Here is a 20,788-nt window from a genome sequence, read left to right as displayed (position 1 = left end):
CTGAACAAATTAATGCTCATAACATGGCTATTTTTCTGCCATTTGTCCAAGAAAATGGCACAACGCCACAGAAATAAAAACCCAGCCTGAAAACAGTTAAAAATGTTCTTTTACTCTGACATGAATTTGATCTGTAAAACAAACACCAAGCAATCTACCATGAAATATTCCCTACCATGTAGTAAGGCTTGCTGTCCTCACCAATGTAAAGCAAGGTCAAAATGATTCAGCTCCAGGTCTGCACTTTATCATTAAACGTGCATTTTGCAACAGCAGGTTGGCTACTCAGAGCAAAGACTGAAGCACAGAGCTGTTACTGCCAAGCTGTTGCAGTAATAAAGAGTTTTTGTCACAATATAGTAAACAGAACAACTGGTAACAGAAAAACACAACTGGCTCAAAGCCTGGCCAATTTTTTCAGTCTTAAATTATAAAAAGGTACCTATAACTTTCTTTTCATTGGGCCCAATTATCCACAGCAGAAATCTAGGTAGTTTTACATTCCAACTCGTAAACAAACACCTACTTTTATTTACAAGGAAAAAATACAGAGAAATTTTTTGCTGTGGGTTTGTATCAGTGACACCCACCTCCTACTTTTAGTACATGTCTTTGGTGATTGTATGAGTTGATACAAGCCTACATTTGCATTTGTACTCACACAGAAAACAGCAAAGATCTTCCCCTAAGGTTCAATATACACATTTACATACACTTGATGTGAAATGTACTTTGAGGACAAAGCAATTTTGTTAAAATTATCAATATATGTGCAAGAAACCTTTGCATTCTCACATTATTCAAGGTTAGATTTCATTGTTTCATTTTTAGGGAAACAAATACATACACAGAAAGATAAAGCAGCAGTACTTAAATAAAGACCCACTTTTTCACTGAAGTTTTTTAGGCATATTTTCTAAAAAATAAAGGTGCTACTGTTTCTGCACTAACTACAGTACAGAAAGTAATTTACTAGCCTACAGTTCAAGAGCACAGAGTTTTGATTAAGAGACCACAAAATTTCAGTTAACAAACAAAAATCTCCTTCAGATTACAGAAGCATCAAAACACATCTGGTAAAATATTTTTAATCTGCAATTCATGCCTCCCAAAATGTTGTATGAGCTTCTTTTTGACTGATAATTTGCCACGTCTCTTCTGCCCATAGCAAAATGCTAGTATCAAATTACAAATATCTAAATATTTTAATAGATAATGGAAAAGCTATAGACTCTCAACATATATTAGAAGGTGATGTTAAGGTGTAAAACCAAGAAGCAGAGTCTTGATGCACCATATTTTCTATCATGTTCTTTTGCAGTTTTTCATTACAAGCCAAGTTCATTCCCACTTGCAGTTTAAATTGTTTCACACAACTGCTGGTCTTTTATACACACTGCTAGTATGGAACAGATGGTGAAACACTGATATTCTTCATTATTAATGGGACAGCTCACTTAAGATGCTTCAAATATTTTCCAGGAGCTTTTGGAAATGCTACGATTGCCATGGTTACCTGCCATGATTTAGGGACAGATAAAACACTTTTAGATTCTGGGCTTGGTGCTGCTGCAATCCACATCAACTCACTGCTCCTAAGGTTCTAACCATTACTTAGCATTTAACCAACCTCCTGCTGGCAGCACAGGGGAACAGATAACCCAAACAAAACCAAACAACAAAACAGCTGAGGCCTCAATCCAACTCAATTAAGATAAAAGGAAATATGAAATAAAAGGAAATATGGCTTTAGGACTTTAATCAGCCTCTGATATCACACAATGCATCCCATCCTAAATTAAGCTGGCAATAATGCCATTCAAAATTGAACCTGCAAATGCAGAAATTAATTTAGGTTATTCTAATGTAGCCTAATCTTTTCCACCACCTTGGCTAACCAGTCTTAGCACAATTATCATATCAGTTTTTATCTATTTATGAGGCACCAAATGCTAACCTCAAAATGAAGCTGGCAATCAGAAGTTGAGATGGGAGCTAATTAAAAATTCAATTGCTGAGTCATTCTCACTAGTTTGTAATTAAAAGTTATATAGCAAATAGTCACTTTACAGACTAACTGACACCTTTACACAGATCACAGTAAAATATAACTTCAGTACATCTGTCCTTAAGTAGCTATTAAGCAGAGCATCATAAAACTTTTAGGAAGGTACAGTTTCCAACCCTAAATATACCAGATGCCACAATATTACACAAAAATCATCTCAAAATTAGTGAAACTACATAAAGTTAAAATTTCCATCTTACTTATATTGCCAGATTCTGTATGGCAGAACCAGACCAGCATTATACAACATAACAAGGGGATACAATACATGAAATTGTCATTTTCCCCATCCCAGTGTGAGATTTTTTTGTCCATTTACTGTTCAGTGGAACAAACAGCAATTTAAGAGGATGAGATACAAAGAAGAAATCAAGGAACTGTCAGTTTCGAAAAGAAATCTATTTTCCTTTAAACAGAGATTTAGTACATAATTGTAATTATTACTCTGTGTTTCTCTACTAAAATAGCTGATGCATTTCCATCTCCAGCTCTGGGTTCATTTCAGTGGTACCAGAAAAGTGCTTTTAGATAAAGGAGTTTGAAAAAGGCATTGCTGCAAACCCAGCCAGCAGCAGACATGCTGAGTGTGAGCTACAGTCCTGCAATGCCCTCAGTCAAGCACCAATTTATTCAAAGCAGCATTTTAATCAGTAAATATGCCAACAGAAAAAAGAAAGCTTGAGAATAAATCTAAAACTGATCTCTTTTTACTGTTGTGGTTAATGCCACTGTCAGGAAAAGAACTTGGTAATGCTATGCTAATAAAATCCAGTGTCATCTAAATATTTTGTTATTTAAAGACATATGCCAACCATGTGTTAATTTGTCAACTGGTCAGGAATCAACTGTTAATTAAAATGCATCAATAAAAAACTGCAGCAAGACCCCTAGGGCTCATCTCTTGCTCAGCTATTGAATAGGGAAACACTATTTCTGTTTTCTCCTCAGATAAAGTATTAGCAGTCTACCCTATAATTTGATTCAGGAGATTCTGCAAACTACAACACAACAGTTCATGAAATTGAGATCCATTTTTTCACTAGCCTATATTACAGTAATAACTATCAACAATATTAGTTAAAATGTGTCTCAGTTCAGTGCTTCTCTCCAACACTGCAGTTTTCTTTCCTAATTTCATTCTTTGATCTGGTTGAAAATGCCCTGAAGACCAATAAAGACAGACTCTGAATTTAAAATAACAACAAAATAACCCACCTCAAAATCCTTTAGAAACATGGTACATACACTGCTTACAATGTACAAGCTTCTATATACAGTAAGCTTACAGTGATGAAAAAACATCAATAAATTGATAAAAAATCAATAATGAAACAAAAACTTAACTCTCATGCAAAATTCTAGATTCTTCTTTAACAAAACTTTTATTCAGATACATTCTGATGGGATCATTCTGTTTTCTAAAATACAAGTTGAATTAATGAGGAATATTGATATTAAGTGCCCATAATTTATTGTGCCTTCATGCAAAGATATTTTACATGATACAATGAAAAAAGCCAAATTTTTCATGCAGGAAGTGCCTACAGCATTTCACATGATCTGAAGTATTTAATATTTTGTGTTCTTTTTTAAAAATTAACAATAAATATCTTTAGTACTAGCAACTACCCAAAAAGCTGTATAGCAACTAAGATTAAAATTTTCCAGTATTTATAAAACATTTTGGGAAGGAGAAGAGAGGTGAAATCAAGCACAATGATATGTAAGGAAAGGGAAAAATGTGGGTAAAATTTCAAATTCAAAAAAAGAAAGTATTACTTTTATTTTTGTCATTAGGTGTCCCTGTTAAGGTTTCTCTGAAAGGAAGTTTATTAATCCAAGTAACTTGGTAATTTAGCATCACCACCACAATAAGAAATAAATATAGAAAATTTATTTTTATATTTTCATTTTATACCAGGAGGCTACTAGAATATCTAAATGACGCATGAGTTGTTATAAAACTGCCATATTTTTATCTAGCAGTTGTCCAAGCAGCATGTAAATTACTTTCCTTTTTTTCCCCATAATGTCATGATGCAAAGCAACACCATCTGAACTGTTTCTATGGGCTCTATATTCAATAATTTGTTAGAATAAATTGCTTCTCTTGATTATAGCGTTACAAGACAGCAAGAATAAAAACATCTCTTGACAGGCAAAGTTTTGTTTTGTAGACCCTAAATAGTCTGCATTCCTTCTTCCTAAACTTCAACAGCAATTAGCAGGAAATTTTTCTAACTTGAAAAGAAAATGACTCAATTCACTATTTCATTGAAATGGTGCCCTTGAGCACCAAATGAACAGATTAATTCAGTGAGACATTCTGATGGAGATGGAGAAGCACAAGCTGGAGAACTGTTTAACTTTTAAATTAAAGCCCTGAAAATGAAATGTGCTGCTCTGCACTCTGCTCAATTTAACCTTCATGCCGAGTTTCAGGTAACCCAGACATTTCATGCCACACAATGGCAAGCATTTACTATAAACTATTTGTCATATAAAAGCCAACCATTTCCTGCTGACTTATTTCTCTTCTCTTGGATACTGATATGACAAAAAAATGGAAATGAAGAAGAACTGAATGCTCTTTTCTAAGTGCTGTATACATAAAATATCAACTGCAGTCTTATGCAGTAGAAAACCCAGAGGATCTGGATTCAAAATCTGAAATACTCTGTATTCCCCCTCAGTGTGCAGGTGACAGTGTTAGGAAACAGGTGGGCTGTCACTAGAAATCTTAATGACTGAGCCAAGAGTCATATTATTTTTATTTCTATTTGTTTGGTACCACAATTAAGTTACATATTTGAAAACCAGATTATATTCATTTAGTCCCAATTTCTATTTTAAAGCTTCTTTGAGAATTGAACTTTTCAGCTACAAAGTAACACAGTGAACTTACTGCACAAAGTTTCTTTTGTGGCTTTAGAATGGCACAAAAACTGTGGTAAATTATGGAATTATCACATACAACCATATATGAGATTAATTTGAGTTCCTTTCTGGTCTGAACACAATACAAATTGTATATTGTGTAATATATGTAAATAATACCCACAAATGGGTCCATTTCTCTCTTTTTACCCACACTATACCACAAGCACATCTGTCAAATCTATATTAGCTACAGTTTTTCCAATAACCCCCAAGGCAAAAGACTGTATGAAAATAAGTCAATACACTAGTTAAGCCCACTAAGAGGGTTGAAAATTAAAATCTACTTACTTTGAAAGTCAAGAATAATACAGAATTTAAGCTTCTATATTACATCATAGCTAAGCAGCATTAGGGAAAGCAATATTTAACTTCAAATTTTTAACATATAACTTGAGGATTTATATTTTGAAGGCTTTTCTCCTTTAATAAATGTATCCCAATTCTGAAACAGAGAGTCATAATTTTCTACCAATTCTACTGGAAGACATTGGATATTAAGCTTAGTACCAAGAAACATTATTTAGCCCCCTGTCCCACGTGCATTAACAAGTTCTGCTTTCTTCTCAGCTCCCCCTGCCAGTCTGACTTTGACAAACTAATCTGATGAAAGATGGTTCCTATGAGCTCCTAAATCTCATAGAGGACAAAAGCAGATATATCTGTACTTCTGATTCAATGCAAGCCAAACACACACTTAAATTTTAGGATGCCCTGAATTGTTTTGCTGAATTTTGACAGAAAAACAGCCAAATCTAAAATGAAATTACTTCCTTCTCTAAGATTCTTCCTGCACCATCCTATTTCAAACATTCCATATGTCTTCTGTTGTTGTTTATGTACTAGTTAAACAGGAATTGTTATACTTCCCATTTTCAAATACATATTTTATGTGGGAGGGGTGTGTGTGTGTTTCTTAAAAAACCTTGTTCCTATCATGCTGCTTCCCTTTCCAAAGGGACTTCAGTTCCTCCATCATCTGGTCTAAAAGCAGCTTTAAGAGCATGCTGTCTGTGAATAGAGAGGGCCTGCTCACCAAAAATGGCAATCAGCTTTTACAGGAGGGAAATGGATGACAGGGGTTACACAGCAATGGCACCATGTGAAACCTTAACAGCAAAAATATAACACTCAAACTCTAATTTGAATGGCTTGAAATTTCTTTTTATATATATAAACTTCATATTTATATATTTCTTCATATATATACGCACACACAGAGCCAGACAACTCTACTTGACAAACTTCCTTAAAAATCAATAAACACTGTAAGCACAAGAGCAAGCTCTATTGTTTTCTTTTACTTGCAATAAAATCTTTATCTTCTCTGCTTTTTCATCCTAAAATAGTTATCCTGCAGCCTATCTTAAACTCTTCACTATCTTCAGCAAGAGGCAAACAGACCAAACACTGATAAAAGGCAGCTTTGCTGTTGGGAACAAAAGAAAAGGAATCCATCTGCACTCTGTGAGCAAAGGCAAGTTTCCACTGACATAAGTGGGAGAAAGACAGAGCTCCTGGGAGCAGAACTTGCAGAATCACAACATCCATTTCAGAGGCCAAGTTCTTATAGATCCCAAATGGGGTCTGATCTTGTCATATACATGCTCATGTATGTGTATATACCAATAGAATCTTTTTTAATACATGCACATGGTATTTTTGAACTTTTTAAAATAGAGACATATACAAATTAATCTACAATTTAGGTTAGCCACTGATAGGTGAAAAGTAGGTATTCATTTTATTGAATTAACATTTGAAACACTTAGAGTTCTGTATTGTTCCCCCAATGCAACTGAGAAGTCACAGCAAAGTCACTCTTCTGATCTCAGCCAGGTGCTGTGTATCCTTTCCATGTGAGGGATCCAGCATTTTAAAGGAAAGCAGAGGAAATCGTGCAGTCAAGTCAGCACTCAGGGCAAAGCTACCTGATTCAATTTCTCCTCACTTAGACAATCAGTGAATTCAGGTCTTCAGTGGAACTAAAGAACCATTTCTATTTTGATATGCCCTCTACTGGGACAACAGTCTTGCAAGAGGATGCTTAATTAGATCTTTACTCAATTACTATAATCTGCCCAATGTAGAAGCAGCAACTGGGATTTTAAGGCTGCTGCAATATTTAAAAAATTAGACTAGTCAGTCCAGTAAATATTCACGTATTAATATTTAATGATTATTTTGAGAGACACCAACTACAACACCAGCAAAGGTTCAGAAGACAAATGTAAGCTAAACATTATCTTAAATGAAAAAACTTAAATTGTATTTTAAAAATTTAAATTTGTATGCAAAAACCTACAGGGAACCCTTTCCAATCAAGTGGTGATTGTAGAGCTCCTCCTCCTGAGCTTCCCAGAAGCAGGCACACTGCAGCACTACCCCATGGAACCCAGCCTGTCCTGGCCATTCCTGACAGGAGGGCAGCAGTGACAATCACTGAGAAAGGACACAGGAGTTGAAAAGATCCAAAGTACCTGAAGGCTTGATAAAAGGAAAAAATCTATCTCAGGCAAGAAAAATCAGTTTGAAATTACAAATCTTGGTATATACAGCTACATAGAAAATACTGAGCAAATCACAAACCAGGCTGATACATGGGGAACATGTTTTAAAATTACAAAACCTGAACAGTTCAAATGTTAATAATGCAGCTGAAATTTGTAAGTTTTAAAGAAATTGGTCTGCATGTTAAAAAAATAATTAAAATATACGCTGAATATATGACATTTCTCTTATACACATGACACAAGGGAACAAATGTATTTCTTGTTTTACTCAAACAAGGCAATTAATTGAAAAAAGAACATTTATTCTTGTCAGGATACTCATAAAAATGTTGACAACTATTTGCTACCAGCACTGAAAGATCTTTAGTTGAAGATACACAGCATGGGGACTAGCAGATATGAAAATTAATACATGGACTCTTGCCAGCATTATTATTTTCCTTCAGTAAATATCTAACTTGATTCAAAGCAACATTTATAAAAGAAATTATTCTCTTCCCTGTTTCATTTTAGTTCAAACTTTAGTTCAAACTAAATTCAAATGTTAAACTAATATGCTGAAAATGAGGTTACCAAGCTGAAAGGCAAATAGACACTCCTTGTAATTGCAAAAAGGTTACTTGTCCAAAGCAGTATTCTTTTCTCTTTTCAGATATTTTTCAACTAATTGGTTTTCTGTTATTAATGTAGGTTTCCTCAAGCATTAAAGCTAGTTTTTAATATTACACACAATAATTTGTTGAAATACCATGAAAATGAACTTTCAAGATAAATTGTCCCAACTGAAGGAAAAAAAATGAAAGGCAAAAATACATTACAAACAATGATCAAGATTGATATTATTATTAATAATGAGCTATAATTGTTAAGTATTTTCAAATTCCAGTGCTACTTGATGAAGATATATAATATTTGATTTTCCAACTTTTTATAATACTCATTCAGCTGAAATTCTGCTTTCTTTTTGCATTTTCACAAAGTCAAACTCTGCAACTTCGCATTTGAATCTGACCTCCCTGACTTCTAGTGCAGTAAACAGGGAAAATATGCATGAAAATTAATACTTCCCTGTATTTTATTCTACATTACTCTCTTCTAGAAAAGTTCCCTCCTCTGAGCTCCAATATTTTGCATAGCAAAGCACTGGAGAGCATTGTGTCAGTCTGCAGGAGTGATTCCAGGTCATTCTGCAGAATATGGTGTCCTCTTGTGGTCCTGGAGGTTCCTAAATCTGGGGGACGTAACTGAACATGAAATTCAGTGCTGGTTTCAATTACAGCAAGACCTTTGGATGCCTCTGACATCTACAAGAAGCACATCACCTTCATTAACCCCACAGTACAGAGTGCACTGAAGGGATGCAGTGAATAAACTCACCCAGGTACTGACCTGAAGGACATAAAAGCATCAATGCCATTTTCCAAAAGCTGTAAAATGATCATTTTTAGCCATTTACACATGGAGGACTGGTTTTTACCAAGATGTTATTTGGGCATCTAATAACACTGAGAAGTTGTAATGGATATGAAAACCATAGACTAATGTAAGAGATACTTCTGTTAGCCCAATTCAGCTACTGAACCTCTTCTTTAGGCATTGATTAACAATTGTATTGATTAATCTAGAAATGGAAAGACAGCTCCAATTCTATCAAAACCAGCAAAAGTAATATCAGAGATAAAAAGTACCTATTGAAATCTAACTGCTTTTTTAAAGGTAAATGTGCTTGGTAGCCACTACATTTTAAAAGCAGCATTGAAAAAGAAATAGTAATGGCAGTATTCCTTCTAATGTTTATTACCAAACACTTCCACATGTAACATCCTGCACAAATCCTCATCCTAAACTGAAAGTTTTGCAGAATTCCAAGAGAGACATTCCTTGTGTCATTGTATTGCAGGGGTTCCATGCTGTTGTCTCCTTATCACAAAATTTCATACCTTCTTGGTGTTTCTCCTGGGCAGCTCCTCAGAGCACTGACTCTTTCTTCTTCACAAAGCAGCCACTGACCCCAGTTCCCTTCTCACCCAGCCACCCCACCCTTTTATAGCATCTTCTTCTCATTGCTTACACCTGTGGCCTGTTAAAGTCAGGCCTGTTCCTAATCTTTGATAATTGGCCCAGCTGCAACTCCTTAGGGGTGAGATTGCTTTCTACACTGTCTTTATTTTCTTATATTCTATCCCCCTACACATTCCCACATGAAGTAATTAATTTTATACTAAATTTTTAAACCTTCCTTTTAAAGCTTCACTTGGCCATGGAAAGCAGGGCCATCTCAGAGCCTTTAACCCATCTCAGTCAGTCAGCACAGTCATTTTCCAAATGGTACAAACTCCAAAGGGGAACACATTCTGTGACACATAGAAAACAGCCCCACTAAAAGGACAAAAATCTGCCTGCACAATGTGCTGTGCAAAAAAACTCCAGTGTGACAGACTGAGCTTTGCACAGCTGAGGTGACAATGTCACCCTGTGACTTGCCAGGTCACAACCACAGCACTGCCCCACGTGTCATCACAGGAGACTTTCAGGAGTGCAAGGGATGGCACCCACTTCTTACTGTAAAGAAAAAAACCTTTTCTCTGAGATCTGATAAGTGGTTGTGGGTTTATGCAAGATCAAGGTAGAATTTTAGCTCAAAGCTAAAGCACCGTAAGAATAAGCAATGCAAATTTTTTAATGAGTTGCTCAACTGATAATTTTGTATGCATCAACTGTGCAACTGAAGTTGTAACTCAATTAGTATTTAAAGTAATTAAAGATGAAAGAGTATCCAAAAAAGCTTAAAAGGCATCTTTTGTAATTTACTGAAGTGGCTGATACTCCATCACTTCAAAAAAAAGGAGAATTAGTTATGTAACAAAGAAGCAAATGCCTGGTTTCCATTACAAACCCGTCCAGTAAAAATTAAATGAAAAATGCATGATATTCTAATAGATGAAAAAAAAGCAGGAAAGCTCTCATAAGTACTTCCATTTCCTCACTCAGTAGGCAAAAAACCACATTTACTGGACCTTATGCCAAGCAAACCAACACATGGATTTTATTGATAGATTTCATATATATCTGGATCACCACCCACCAGATTATGTGCATCACTGCCATTTCACACATGCCAAATTTACCTACTCATTTTTACAAAATACCTGGGAAATCACTGGGAGTCAAAGTTACTATCTTTAAACAGTCATAATCCACATTCACTGACATCTGAATGCCAGTAAGGAATTTCTAAATTTTGTGTATTTCTTTTAGAAAATTCATATTACTTCATTCAAATTAGCAAAGATTGTTTTCCTAACACAGACAAAGGACAATTGTGGCATTTTCATAATATATGTATTACTTTGGTCTTAAACCAAACCTAATGTCACAAAGATCTGAGTTTTGCAGTCATTATGTCAGCTGTCTTTTGATGACTACATGGATCACTATGGTTGGAGCTTCTAAAATATTTAATAGAAGAACTCAGTGATACGAAGGCGAAAAAATAGTAAAAAGAGAAAGTCTATGTAAAAGCTAAAAAAATTGATTAACCTTAAAAACTCTAATTTAAGAACCCAGCAGTTTAGTAAAGATGTTTCAGTCAAACATAATTTAAATCTTCAATATAGTGATAGCTAAATAAAATTTTTAGATAATTCCTACGTTGCAAAGGAAAATTACTTCAATTCCTTGTCAATCCTTACTGGACTTGCAGTGTACATTGCAAAGCGTATTTACACTCTTGATCAGTTGAAAGTTTTTATGACTAAAGATTTTCATTACATGGCACTACATATTTACTACATACATACTGGAATATTTACTGTTTCATTTCAAAATCCCTATATGACAGGAGAACACAAATTCCCATTTTAAAATGGCAGGGCTAAGACACAAAGACACAGATTATAGGAATTAAGTACCTAAATGTCTTTAAAAAGCTGGTTTAAAGAACTTGGAAGTGTTGGTGAAGAGTGCAGGAATTCAAGAAATTTAGATTGATACTTTTTGAAATTTAGAGAGAGATTTGATTAATTACTCACCAGTGATAATTGCTGGTGGTTTTTTGGAGAAAAATAGAGAAGGTACTTCATTTTACATACAGGGCTGTCCACTAGAGTTTTTGAGGGTTTGTGCATTTGTGTATGTCACCAATATTTCATTCAATAAAACTTCTCAGTAAATGGAAGAGCCAATGCATTACCTACATCAGTGGATCTCCAGATGGCAGGGAGAAGGTCTCTAAAAATAGCAGCTACTAGCAGGAGTGAAAACATTCGAGTCACCTCATTTTTTGTGTATGGATAAGAGAGGTTTTTCCCCCAACTTTTACTGATACTGTGAGTTCAAATACCTTGTTTCCAATGGCCTTTTTTGGTGGGAAGTTAAAAGTCCTCACTTGCTGGTACTTATTCTGTAATTTCTGATGCAAGCTTCTGAACTCTGCGTACCTTCGATAGACATTCCACTCATCATCCTTTATCCTGATATAAACCTGCAAAACACAGACAGGGAAGGGAATAACGTAAAGACAAGCAGGGCTGGTGTGTGTCCTTCACTCCCCAAAGCCTCCTGGCTCAGCACCTTCATGTGAGACACCACAAGCTCCAGGCCCCCACAGCCCCAGATCCACATCAGACTGCATTTGCTCTTGTACACATCATTACCTCATTCTCTCCCTTCTCCCTTTTCCTCCTCTCTCTCTTTCTCTTATTTTAATCAAGACAAACACAGCTTGCTCATTTTAACATGACTCTGGGGCAACCATGGCAGCACTTCTTGTTACCATGGTTTCCAGCATATACTACTACCCAGTGACCAAAGGGAAAAAATAATTTAATACCACTATGAAATTGATTTTTATGTCCTCAACACAGTTTTTCAACTTTGTAAATTAGCTTTGTAGCATCAGAATTGCAAAACCTAATTTTATCCGAAGTATGAAACTTAATTTACTTCCTAACAAAATTACATTGAAAACTAAACTAGAAATTTTATTGTTTGGAAAATAAACACAGTTCATTCTTTCTGCTTGTATAGGACATTAAGTATAATTTAACACAGCTGTAGTTTTTGTGATTCTGTTTTTGTTTGCTGCTCATTATTTCATGAGCCTATTACCAATTACATGCTAAATATTCGCTTTCTCGAGGAAAATGTCATGCAGAAGTGAAATATACTTACAGAAAACTGAAATTCCACTCTTTCCTAGGGAATGGCACAGTTTAAAAGAATGCTGAAACAGCACAAGTCAGAAACTCTAACCCAAGCATCAGAACTCATGATCCAGAGTGACCTTTCCCTCTGCTCCTTCAATGCTATCTGCAGTTTATTCATTCATGCATGTGTGTGTGTATGTTAATAATCTCAATATTTTACATCAGGAATTAAACTGGAACAGTACTGATGATGCTGCCTTGCAGCTCCAAAACCCCCCAGTAATTTAGTAGTAAACTGTAAGGCAAATATCAGGAGAACACTTATGTAAAAAAGCAACAGCAACCATGGTCACACAGAGTGGGCAGTAACAACTGTATTTTTGTGGAAATTAGATAAAAATAAAATTTGGATTTCGATGTGGCCAATTTCAAAACTGATCACAGCTTTTCCTGGTGACTGAAGCATGGTCCTTCTCTCTGAGATACTGCAAGTCCTTCAGAGAAAAAATTCCATTTTTCTAAGAAGTGGTGGTATTTCAGAGATTAAGTCAATGTCTTCTCCCACAAACACTGCCCATGCTTTGGTCTTTCTGAAGTTCTCTCTTCAGACACTTTGTTTCTCAAATTTATAGGGGGCTTCTTCACAACAAAATACAAGGTATTATGCAGATACCATGCAATTTCTGTCAAATTAGAATATTTCAGTGTAGAAAACACTAATACATTTTCTACAGGAAGACTATCATTCCAAAAAAAGGAATGCTATAATTCCAAAATTAGCACATCTAAATGTAAAAGATTCAGAGTATTGTGAATTACAAATGCATATGTAAACAAAAATTCAACTAGTTCTGGTAACAAGAATTCAGATACTGTAATGATGGAACCACAATAGTAAGTCTGCAAGAAGTATTCAGATTTCTTTTTCACTTTAAAAATAAAGCCAGGGTAATTAAACACCTACAGGACTATCTGTTTTAACAACTGAGTACATCTTTGAAGGCAAATGAAGGAATATATGAAATGCAACTATTTTGCATAATTCTAATCAAATTTATTTAATGTAGTAAAAATTATAATAAAATTTTTATTCACCCAGCTCTAAGGCCTCTCCCTGCCTATTCTCACTTCAACCTGTATATTGTTTGGAATTCTGTATACATTCCCAAGATTCATGTTTCAATTTCCCTGTGGGGGGCAGGAATGACAAAAAAAAGTTAAATTATTTCAAACTAAGTTATTTAATATGGAAATCCTAATTTAACTAAGCACTTATCTTTGCACATGTGATTTGGTGAATCATGCAGTTTAACATTACCTGCTAAGCTGTAACCCATAGTTAACTAACTAAAGAATCCTGTACACTGTAATTGAAATTTTTCAGGACTGCAAAAACATAGATTGATTTCTTAGATAAAACTATTGGAAAATTTCTTACTGTTCTTCTATGTACATAGATATTGATTTCATTTAGACCGCAAGAAATGAAAATACAACATTTGGAGCCCTGTGCCATATTGAATTTATGGACAATCAACTAATAGACTGTGAAAGGTATATTAAAGCTCATGATGCAGCACACATTTAAACTCAGTATTCTCATAGTATTCTCAGAGGGGAACTCTATTCCCAAGCCAGGGGATTGCTACACACTTAGTGCACATTCACTTGGGAAATCAAACTAAGTAAATACTATATATAGAATTATTTGGATAAACTCATCCTAGTCTAGTCACTGAAGGCATATAGTTATCTTAGGGCCATGTTCCAGAAAGCTGAAATGACTACTTTCGGGTTTATTCTCAGATCAATTTAGAAGTTTAATACTAAATAATTTTATTTCCTTTCTGATTCCCCTGTTTTCCTGATATCATCCAATTTCTAACCTACTTAAATAATTTTCAGGGTAATGAAAATGTACAGACTAAATCAAAATCACCGCTAGAATATTAACTTGTAGACAGAAGATTTCACTTTAATATTGTCTTGAACGTAAAATTTACGTAGTTTCTGTTTGTAATTTAGGAGCACTTTCCACTTGGGTCTCCTGCACAAAGATTGATTGGTAACCTTTCTGCAGCTATGAGCTATGGCAGCTCTAAGAAAAATTTCAGTTAATAAGTATAATTAATGAATTAGTCTGTTGTTTTCTCATCACAAACATGTCTGAAGTCAGAGATTTGGAGAGAAATAGCAATAACAGTAGTAATTTATTAGTGTTTATCAGTCTACTACCTGCTCACGTAATATTACTGAAATGCCAAAAATCTTCAGAGAATCAATGTGAAAGCACAAGTTTAATGATTGCATACTTAAATGAAAAATCCTGCTCCCATGGTACTGGGGTTTGAGCCAGAAGTTTCTTAACAGGTTAAGAATCTTTAAGCAGTTCTGAGTCAAGAATGCTGTTAGCAAGTCCTGCTAACAGCCTGGTACCAACTGACACAGCTCATCACCGCTTACATACAAAAGCCTGAAGAAATGAAAGGACAAAAGCCAAAATTCTAACTTGCTCCAGTGTACATAGACCAAGTGCCTGTAATCAACACTCATCCTTCTGATCTGCACAAGTCCTGTGTGGGTGCTTCTCTTTTCTGATGCAAATATAGTTTGGTATATTGAAGATTTATTTCTTTGTCTGTCTCCAGTACAACTGGCAGCAAGTGATCCTGACTGAGATATTACAGACCCTTCTCCTGTTGCAATGGCATCCATGCTGTAGAATTCCAGATTAAACATCAGGAAGAATATTCCCTACACAAAGTTACTCCTGAATCTCGCCTGCAAATGTGGCTCCCATTTCCTGGAAGGCTGGACTGAATACGTAATGAAAAATGAATTCTAAGACAGAGAACTCTATTGATGGGAGCTCCACAAATACAAAAGTACTGAAGTCAAAGCCCTTGTGAGTCCTCATCCCATTCCAGAGGGAAGGGAATAATGTTAAGGGAAGGTGAGCAGTGAAAACTCTACTAAACCACATATAAAAATGGCACAAGATACAAGAGAACTCAGGACATTTCAGCAGCAGAACACTTCAAAGGATACTGAGAATGTCTGTAAAGAATCAATCCTAGGCTGGACAAGGTCAAAGTTTTGAGCATGGAAAAAAATGATGGAGAGCATAAGGACTGCAAAAAGAAGCTACACTAAGGAAGCTCCTGTGACATTTATCAGCTAAGTAAGCATTACAGGGGGAAAAAAAGGGTGATAGAAAAACTATTACATCTGTATTACTGCAATTCTACTGTATTAATGTATTTCTGACTTCCCTTCCCTCACAAGATGCTCTTGTTTGTTACATACTTTCAAATCAATGCCCAACCATGTGATAACCAAAAGGAAAATTAGCAACTGGTTTGGTAGGGATGAGCCAATCAGCATGAACACAAAACCAGAACATGCTAATTAGCAGCATTATTTTTTGATGTTAATTTTGATGTTTCCCTTACATTTGCTTTTAAATAACACTACAAATCTTGGAGTATCATTAGTCCATAGTCTTACATTTTGTATAATAAAGGTTTTTTTAATTCTTAAAACTCTGGTTCAACTTTAATGCACATCTCAATTATTCAGGAGCATGAAGAGAGATTTTGATCAAAGTTTACCATTTAATAAATAATTGTTCTCAGGGGATTGAAATTATCTTTTTTCCTGTTAGAAAAGTACATTATGAAATAGGAATAATGTATTTCCATCTACTCAAGTTTTATCCAAATTATGTATTTCTGCACTCAAAGCATATAGAAGAAGCAAAAAGTATTCATGAAAAAAAGTAAGAACCAGTTTCATTTTACTTCACTTCAGGACAATGGGATTCTGTTAAGAATACAAATTCAAGCTCAATTCTCCAAAGTTACCTCTGAAGTGTGAGAAATGAATACAAATGCAAGTTATATTTTGAGACAGCTGCAGGCCTGCATTTATGGTTAAGTTCCCCCTTTGAAAATGATCCAATTTAAGAATTTTCTGCATAATGAAAAACAAATGGAACAATGAAACTTTTCAGCTGTGATAGGAGCAGCTTTTTGTGTGCCACACAGACATAACAGGAATTAGAGTGAACAAGCCTTTATTTCAGTATGTGCAAGTGGATAAAATGGTCAAAGACTACAAATACTTCAATATAATTTACGTTAAATCTTCAACTTTCTGTTATTCAGTTCATAAGAATGAACAATACAGTGTCAAATATATGACACAACACACATCAAAGCATGGACCTTAAAAACAGCCAATATTGTTCAACTGAAGAGAAAATTGTCACACATTTTGGGCTTATGCACTCAATTACAGACATGCAGAGTAATGATCACTGCTGCTGCAGTCACAGTCCTGCTTTATTCACCACAGCAGCACTGAAGTGACTGGCCACTAGAGAACAAAGGCAACACTGCCTCCACTTTGCTACGTGGAATCAGTATTTTTTGTCTTTTTATATACAAATCAAATCAGCACCACAAAAAAAAAAAAAATCACTCAATAGATAAGCTCCTTCTGACAGTGAAATATGACTTATAATTACCCAAGATAATTAACGTCGTTTCACAAACATGCACTTTGAACCACATAGTCACTGCAATGCATGACAACCGCTGCAGGGAAAGAAGTTTCTGCAGAAGAGAAAATAGGTAAAATGACACCAGTGCTGCCTTTTTCTCCAAATTGAATATTGGGGGTGCTCAGGCAAGGGAAAGGAGGCTATTTCATCCATCAGATTCTAAAATTCATAACATCTCTAGTATTTATTTTAGATATTTATTGAATATAAATTACTTGCTTCTTTCTGAAGTAGTTACAAAATAATCTGAAAATAGAAATTCTACTTCTACTTTCCGAGGATTTTTTGCATCCAGCACTTCAATAAACAAATCAATGTAGTAAGCTGTAATTCAGTTTCCTTTAGAAAAAGAAGTAATTACAGAAGCCTCCAAGGACTGATCTCATCTTTGTATACCCCTTCCATATACTTAGTTATTTAAAAGTTTTTTCTGCTTTATGCTTCTTTGATGCATCCTTGGGTCCCACTGCAGAAAAAGTGGGATATTCAACCTTTTTGGCTCACGCACTCTCAAATCACTCTGAGATGCCATGAGCAACATCTTTCTTTCAAATTCTCCCAATCATTCCAGTTCATTTTCTTCTCTACTTGCCCTGAGCTGCACTGAAATGGAATATGATTAGAAGACTATTTATTTCTCCTTTTTGCCTGCTTAGCTCTGCAGCTGCTGAAGTCATCCAATTCATCGTGTATCAGGAATATAAAATGCAACTTTGGGTTGAATTTTTTGTGCTTAGTTTGTTGCTTACCTTTCAACTCTTAATTGCCAGTCTTGTTGCCTTCCATTTTCAGCCTTCGAGGAAATACCCAGGCCGTGCTGCCTTGTGATTAAATTCAAGGTCAACAGGCCCAGCTGGCACATCCTGGACTGTGCTTTCCCTGTTTCATCTCTCACTCAAAGTACTTTCTGGGCACTGTCCTCCTCAAACACTTTTGGGTACCAGATACTCCTCCATCTCTTTCATGTTGTGTTTCTGTGAAAATCCTTTCCTCTGAGGTTGTGTTTCTGTGAAAATCCTCTCCTCTGGAGAGTGTCCAGAGCAGGGAAGGGAGCTGGGGAAGGGGCTGGAGCACAACTCCAGTGGGGAGCAGCTGGGGGGCTCACCTGGAGCAAAGGAGGCTCAGGGGAACCTCCCCACTCTGCACAACTCCCTGACAGGACCTGGAGCAGGGGGGGTCAGGCTCTGCCCCCAGGGAACAGGACAAGGAACCAGCCCCAGGCTGTGCCAGGGGAGGTGTCCATGGAATGATGGGGAAACTTCTCCATGGAAAGGGCTGTCCAGCACAGGCTGCCCCACCAGCAGTGGAGTCATCTCACCTACAGGAATTTAAAAGCCATGAGGATGTGGCTTCTGGGGACATGGGTTAGTGGTGGCCTTAGCAGTGGTGGGGAAAAGTTGGACTCAATGATCTTAGAGGTGTTTTCCAACCTAAATAATCCTGTGATAGAAGCCCTTTCATAGGAAAGTGTACTGCTCTTCCTTCACAGAGGAAGTGCAGAGAAAAATAACAGGTTTTAAAACATCATTTAGAGTAAAGTAAAAAGAAATATTATAAGCAAATATGTCAGCCAATACTAAACAGCAAGACTGAAGATAGTCAAAGGAATAAAAAAATTGTAAGAAATGTTTATTGATTATAGTCTTAGGGTTTCCTATTCATATGCAAATAGTAACAGTCTTGTCTGATTAGCATATTAATCTTTGAACTTATTTGGTTTATAATGTAAAGTGTTCACTGCTCTGCAAACAAGGCGGATTTGCAAGAAGCCATTTAAATACTGATATCACTTTAGGAATCATAAAATCTCAGTTTCATTATCTTAAGTGTCAGGCATTGATAATTATAGCAACAAAAGGCATGACTAATGGCATTTGCTGTACACTTCACAGGGAAGTGGAATCCACATGTATATGAAAACAAGATACTCTACAGTTGAGAAATATGACAAAATAATATTACTGCAATAATCAACTTGCTTTACACACTAAAGAAACTGCATCTAACTATCACCATCTAGAGGTAAAATGCCTTTTTTTTTTAATTCTGATCTGGATTCTGTCTGTATGCCCATGAATATATTAGACAAGAAATTATTTTCTAATGGTGAGCAATGTCTGCCACACAAAAGAGATGGGCATCAAACTGCAGAGATCACATATAGCAGTCATTAGAAAGCAGCCTAGAGAAACTAAATTGTTTCTATCTAACTAGAGGTTCTTTGCAAGAGAAGACTTTTGCCACCATGACCCTGGCTTTAAAAAGTCACCTAACATTTAAATTGTCTATTTAACAGACTGGGCTTCCATAAGTGTGACTTGGAACAAAACAAATTAATATCTCTATATATGGCTGTGTCCTGTAATGTTTATAACTAATCAGTCTGCCACTCAGTAATGGCCATCAGGAACTTTGTAAGAGAATAAACCTCTAAACCTTCTTTTGGATAACTGCCTAATGTTCTTGCTGAAGACATGGTTGTGAGTGTCTAGTCTGAGCTCCTGGCACAGCTTGGATAATTTCATCCACTGAAGTCCAAACAATCCTTCTGATTTGTTGAGTGGTTATAAAGACATCAATTGGTCATCTAATTATTTTTCTACTCAGGTGCAAAATTAATTGTACTAGTAATCTGTCAGTGCTAATGAATGGCAAGACAGGAGTCAAGAACTAAACCTGAAGCAAAACAAACCTGAGCAAGTACAAATAGAGAGGATGTGCTCTGAAAACATTTAGAATAAGCTTGCCATGCACAGAAGATAAGCATTAGTTAGAAGGAAAGATATTTTGTCATCATATTTAACATTTCCATTTTAGGATTAAATTAGTCATTATTAGCATAAGATTCCAAAGGCAACTCATGTTTAGTTAAAATCACCTCCAAGTTTCTTGCACCCTGCTCTTACAGCAAGGCACACTGATCCCAACAGTTCAGAAAATTCCTTAGAGAATGATGAAATGTATTTTATCCAGAACACTTTAAATATAAACACAAGGTATAGTGGTATTTATTATTCCAAAGTATCACTATCTAGGGATTTCCTTAGAAAGAAGTAACATCTTCGTGTTTGGATTGATTTTCCTTCAATTTAATTAGCTGAATTATTTTCTAGTATTATCCCACAAACTTTCAGTATTACCCCATATTATACACATGGAGAAGACCACTGTCATGCACTTGTTTGGAAATTGCAAGGCAATAGTTTCAATGGATGCCCCAATTTGCATTTTGAAACAGTTAAAATGTCTCCATTTCCTTCATTATTTGAAGGATAGCTATTGCATTCCCCTCTCAGTTGCCTTTCTTGCAGGCTGAGAATTTCTAATATGCTCTGCCAGTGAAAAATCTTTTTTTTTCCACCCATATTATTTGGAGTTGATATATTTCTTTGGAGAGGAGTAGAACTGCACACAGATAAACCAGAGATTATACACAGCATAATAGCATTTCCTATTTGTCTATCCCTTTCCTAATCATTTGTAACAACTTGGTTTTCAGACCTCTTTAAATCCTATTTAAAATTATGTCAGATTAGCTACTTTAAACTATGTGGTATGC

The 20,788-nt window shown here is 35.6% G+C and overlaps 1 protein-coding gene across 4 annotated transcripts in view; it reads right to left on the bottom strand.

Moving 5' to 3' along the window:
* Positions 1-20,788, bottom strand: part of SNX29 (sorting nexin 29) — a 99,956-nt gene that overhangs the window by 31,875 nt on the left and 47,293 nt on the right. For all 4 annotated transcript variants that reach the window (XM_071444192.1, XM_071444191.1, XM_071444193.1 and 1 more), the window contains exon 19: positions 11,861-12,001. In XM_071444192.1, coding sequence (XP_071300293.1) covers positions 11,861-12,001 — 141 coding nt within the window. The remainder of the gene's footprint in view (positions 1-11,860; positions 12,002-20,788) is intronic.

This window comes from Agelaius tricolor, unplaced genomic scaffold, assembly GCF_023055355.1.
Source record: "Agelaius tricolor isolate 1412-34295 unplaced genomic scaffold, bAgeTri1.0.p SCAF_19, whole genome shotgun sequence".
Taxonomy (NCBI): Eukaryota; Metazoa; Chordata; class Aves; order Passeriformes; family Icteridae; genus Agelaius; species Agelaius tricolor.
The sequence above is the reverse complement of the archived record's forward strand: the minus strand, read 5'-3'. Positions and strand labels throughout refer to the sequence as shown.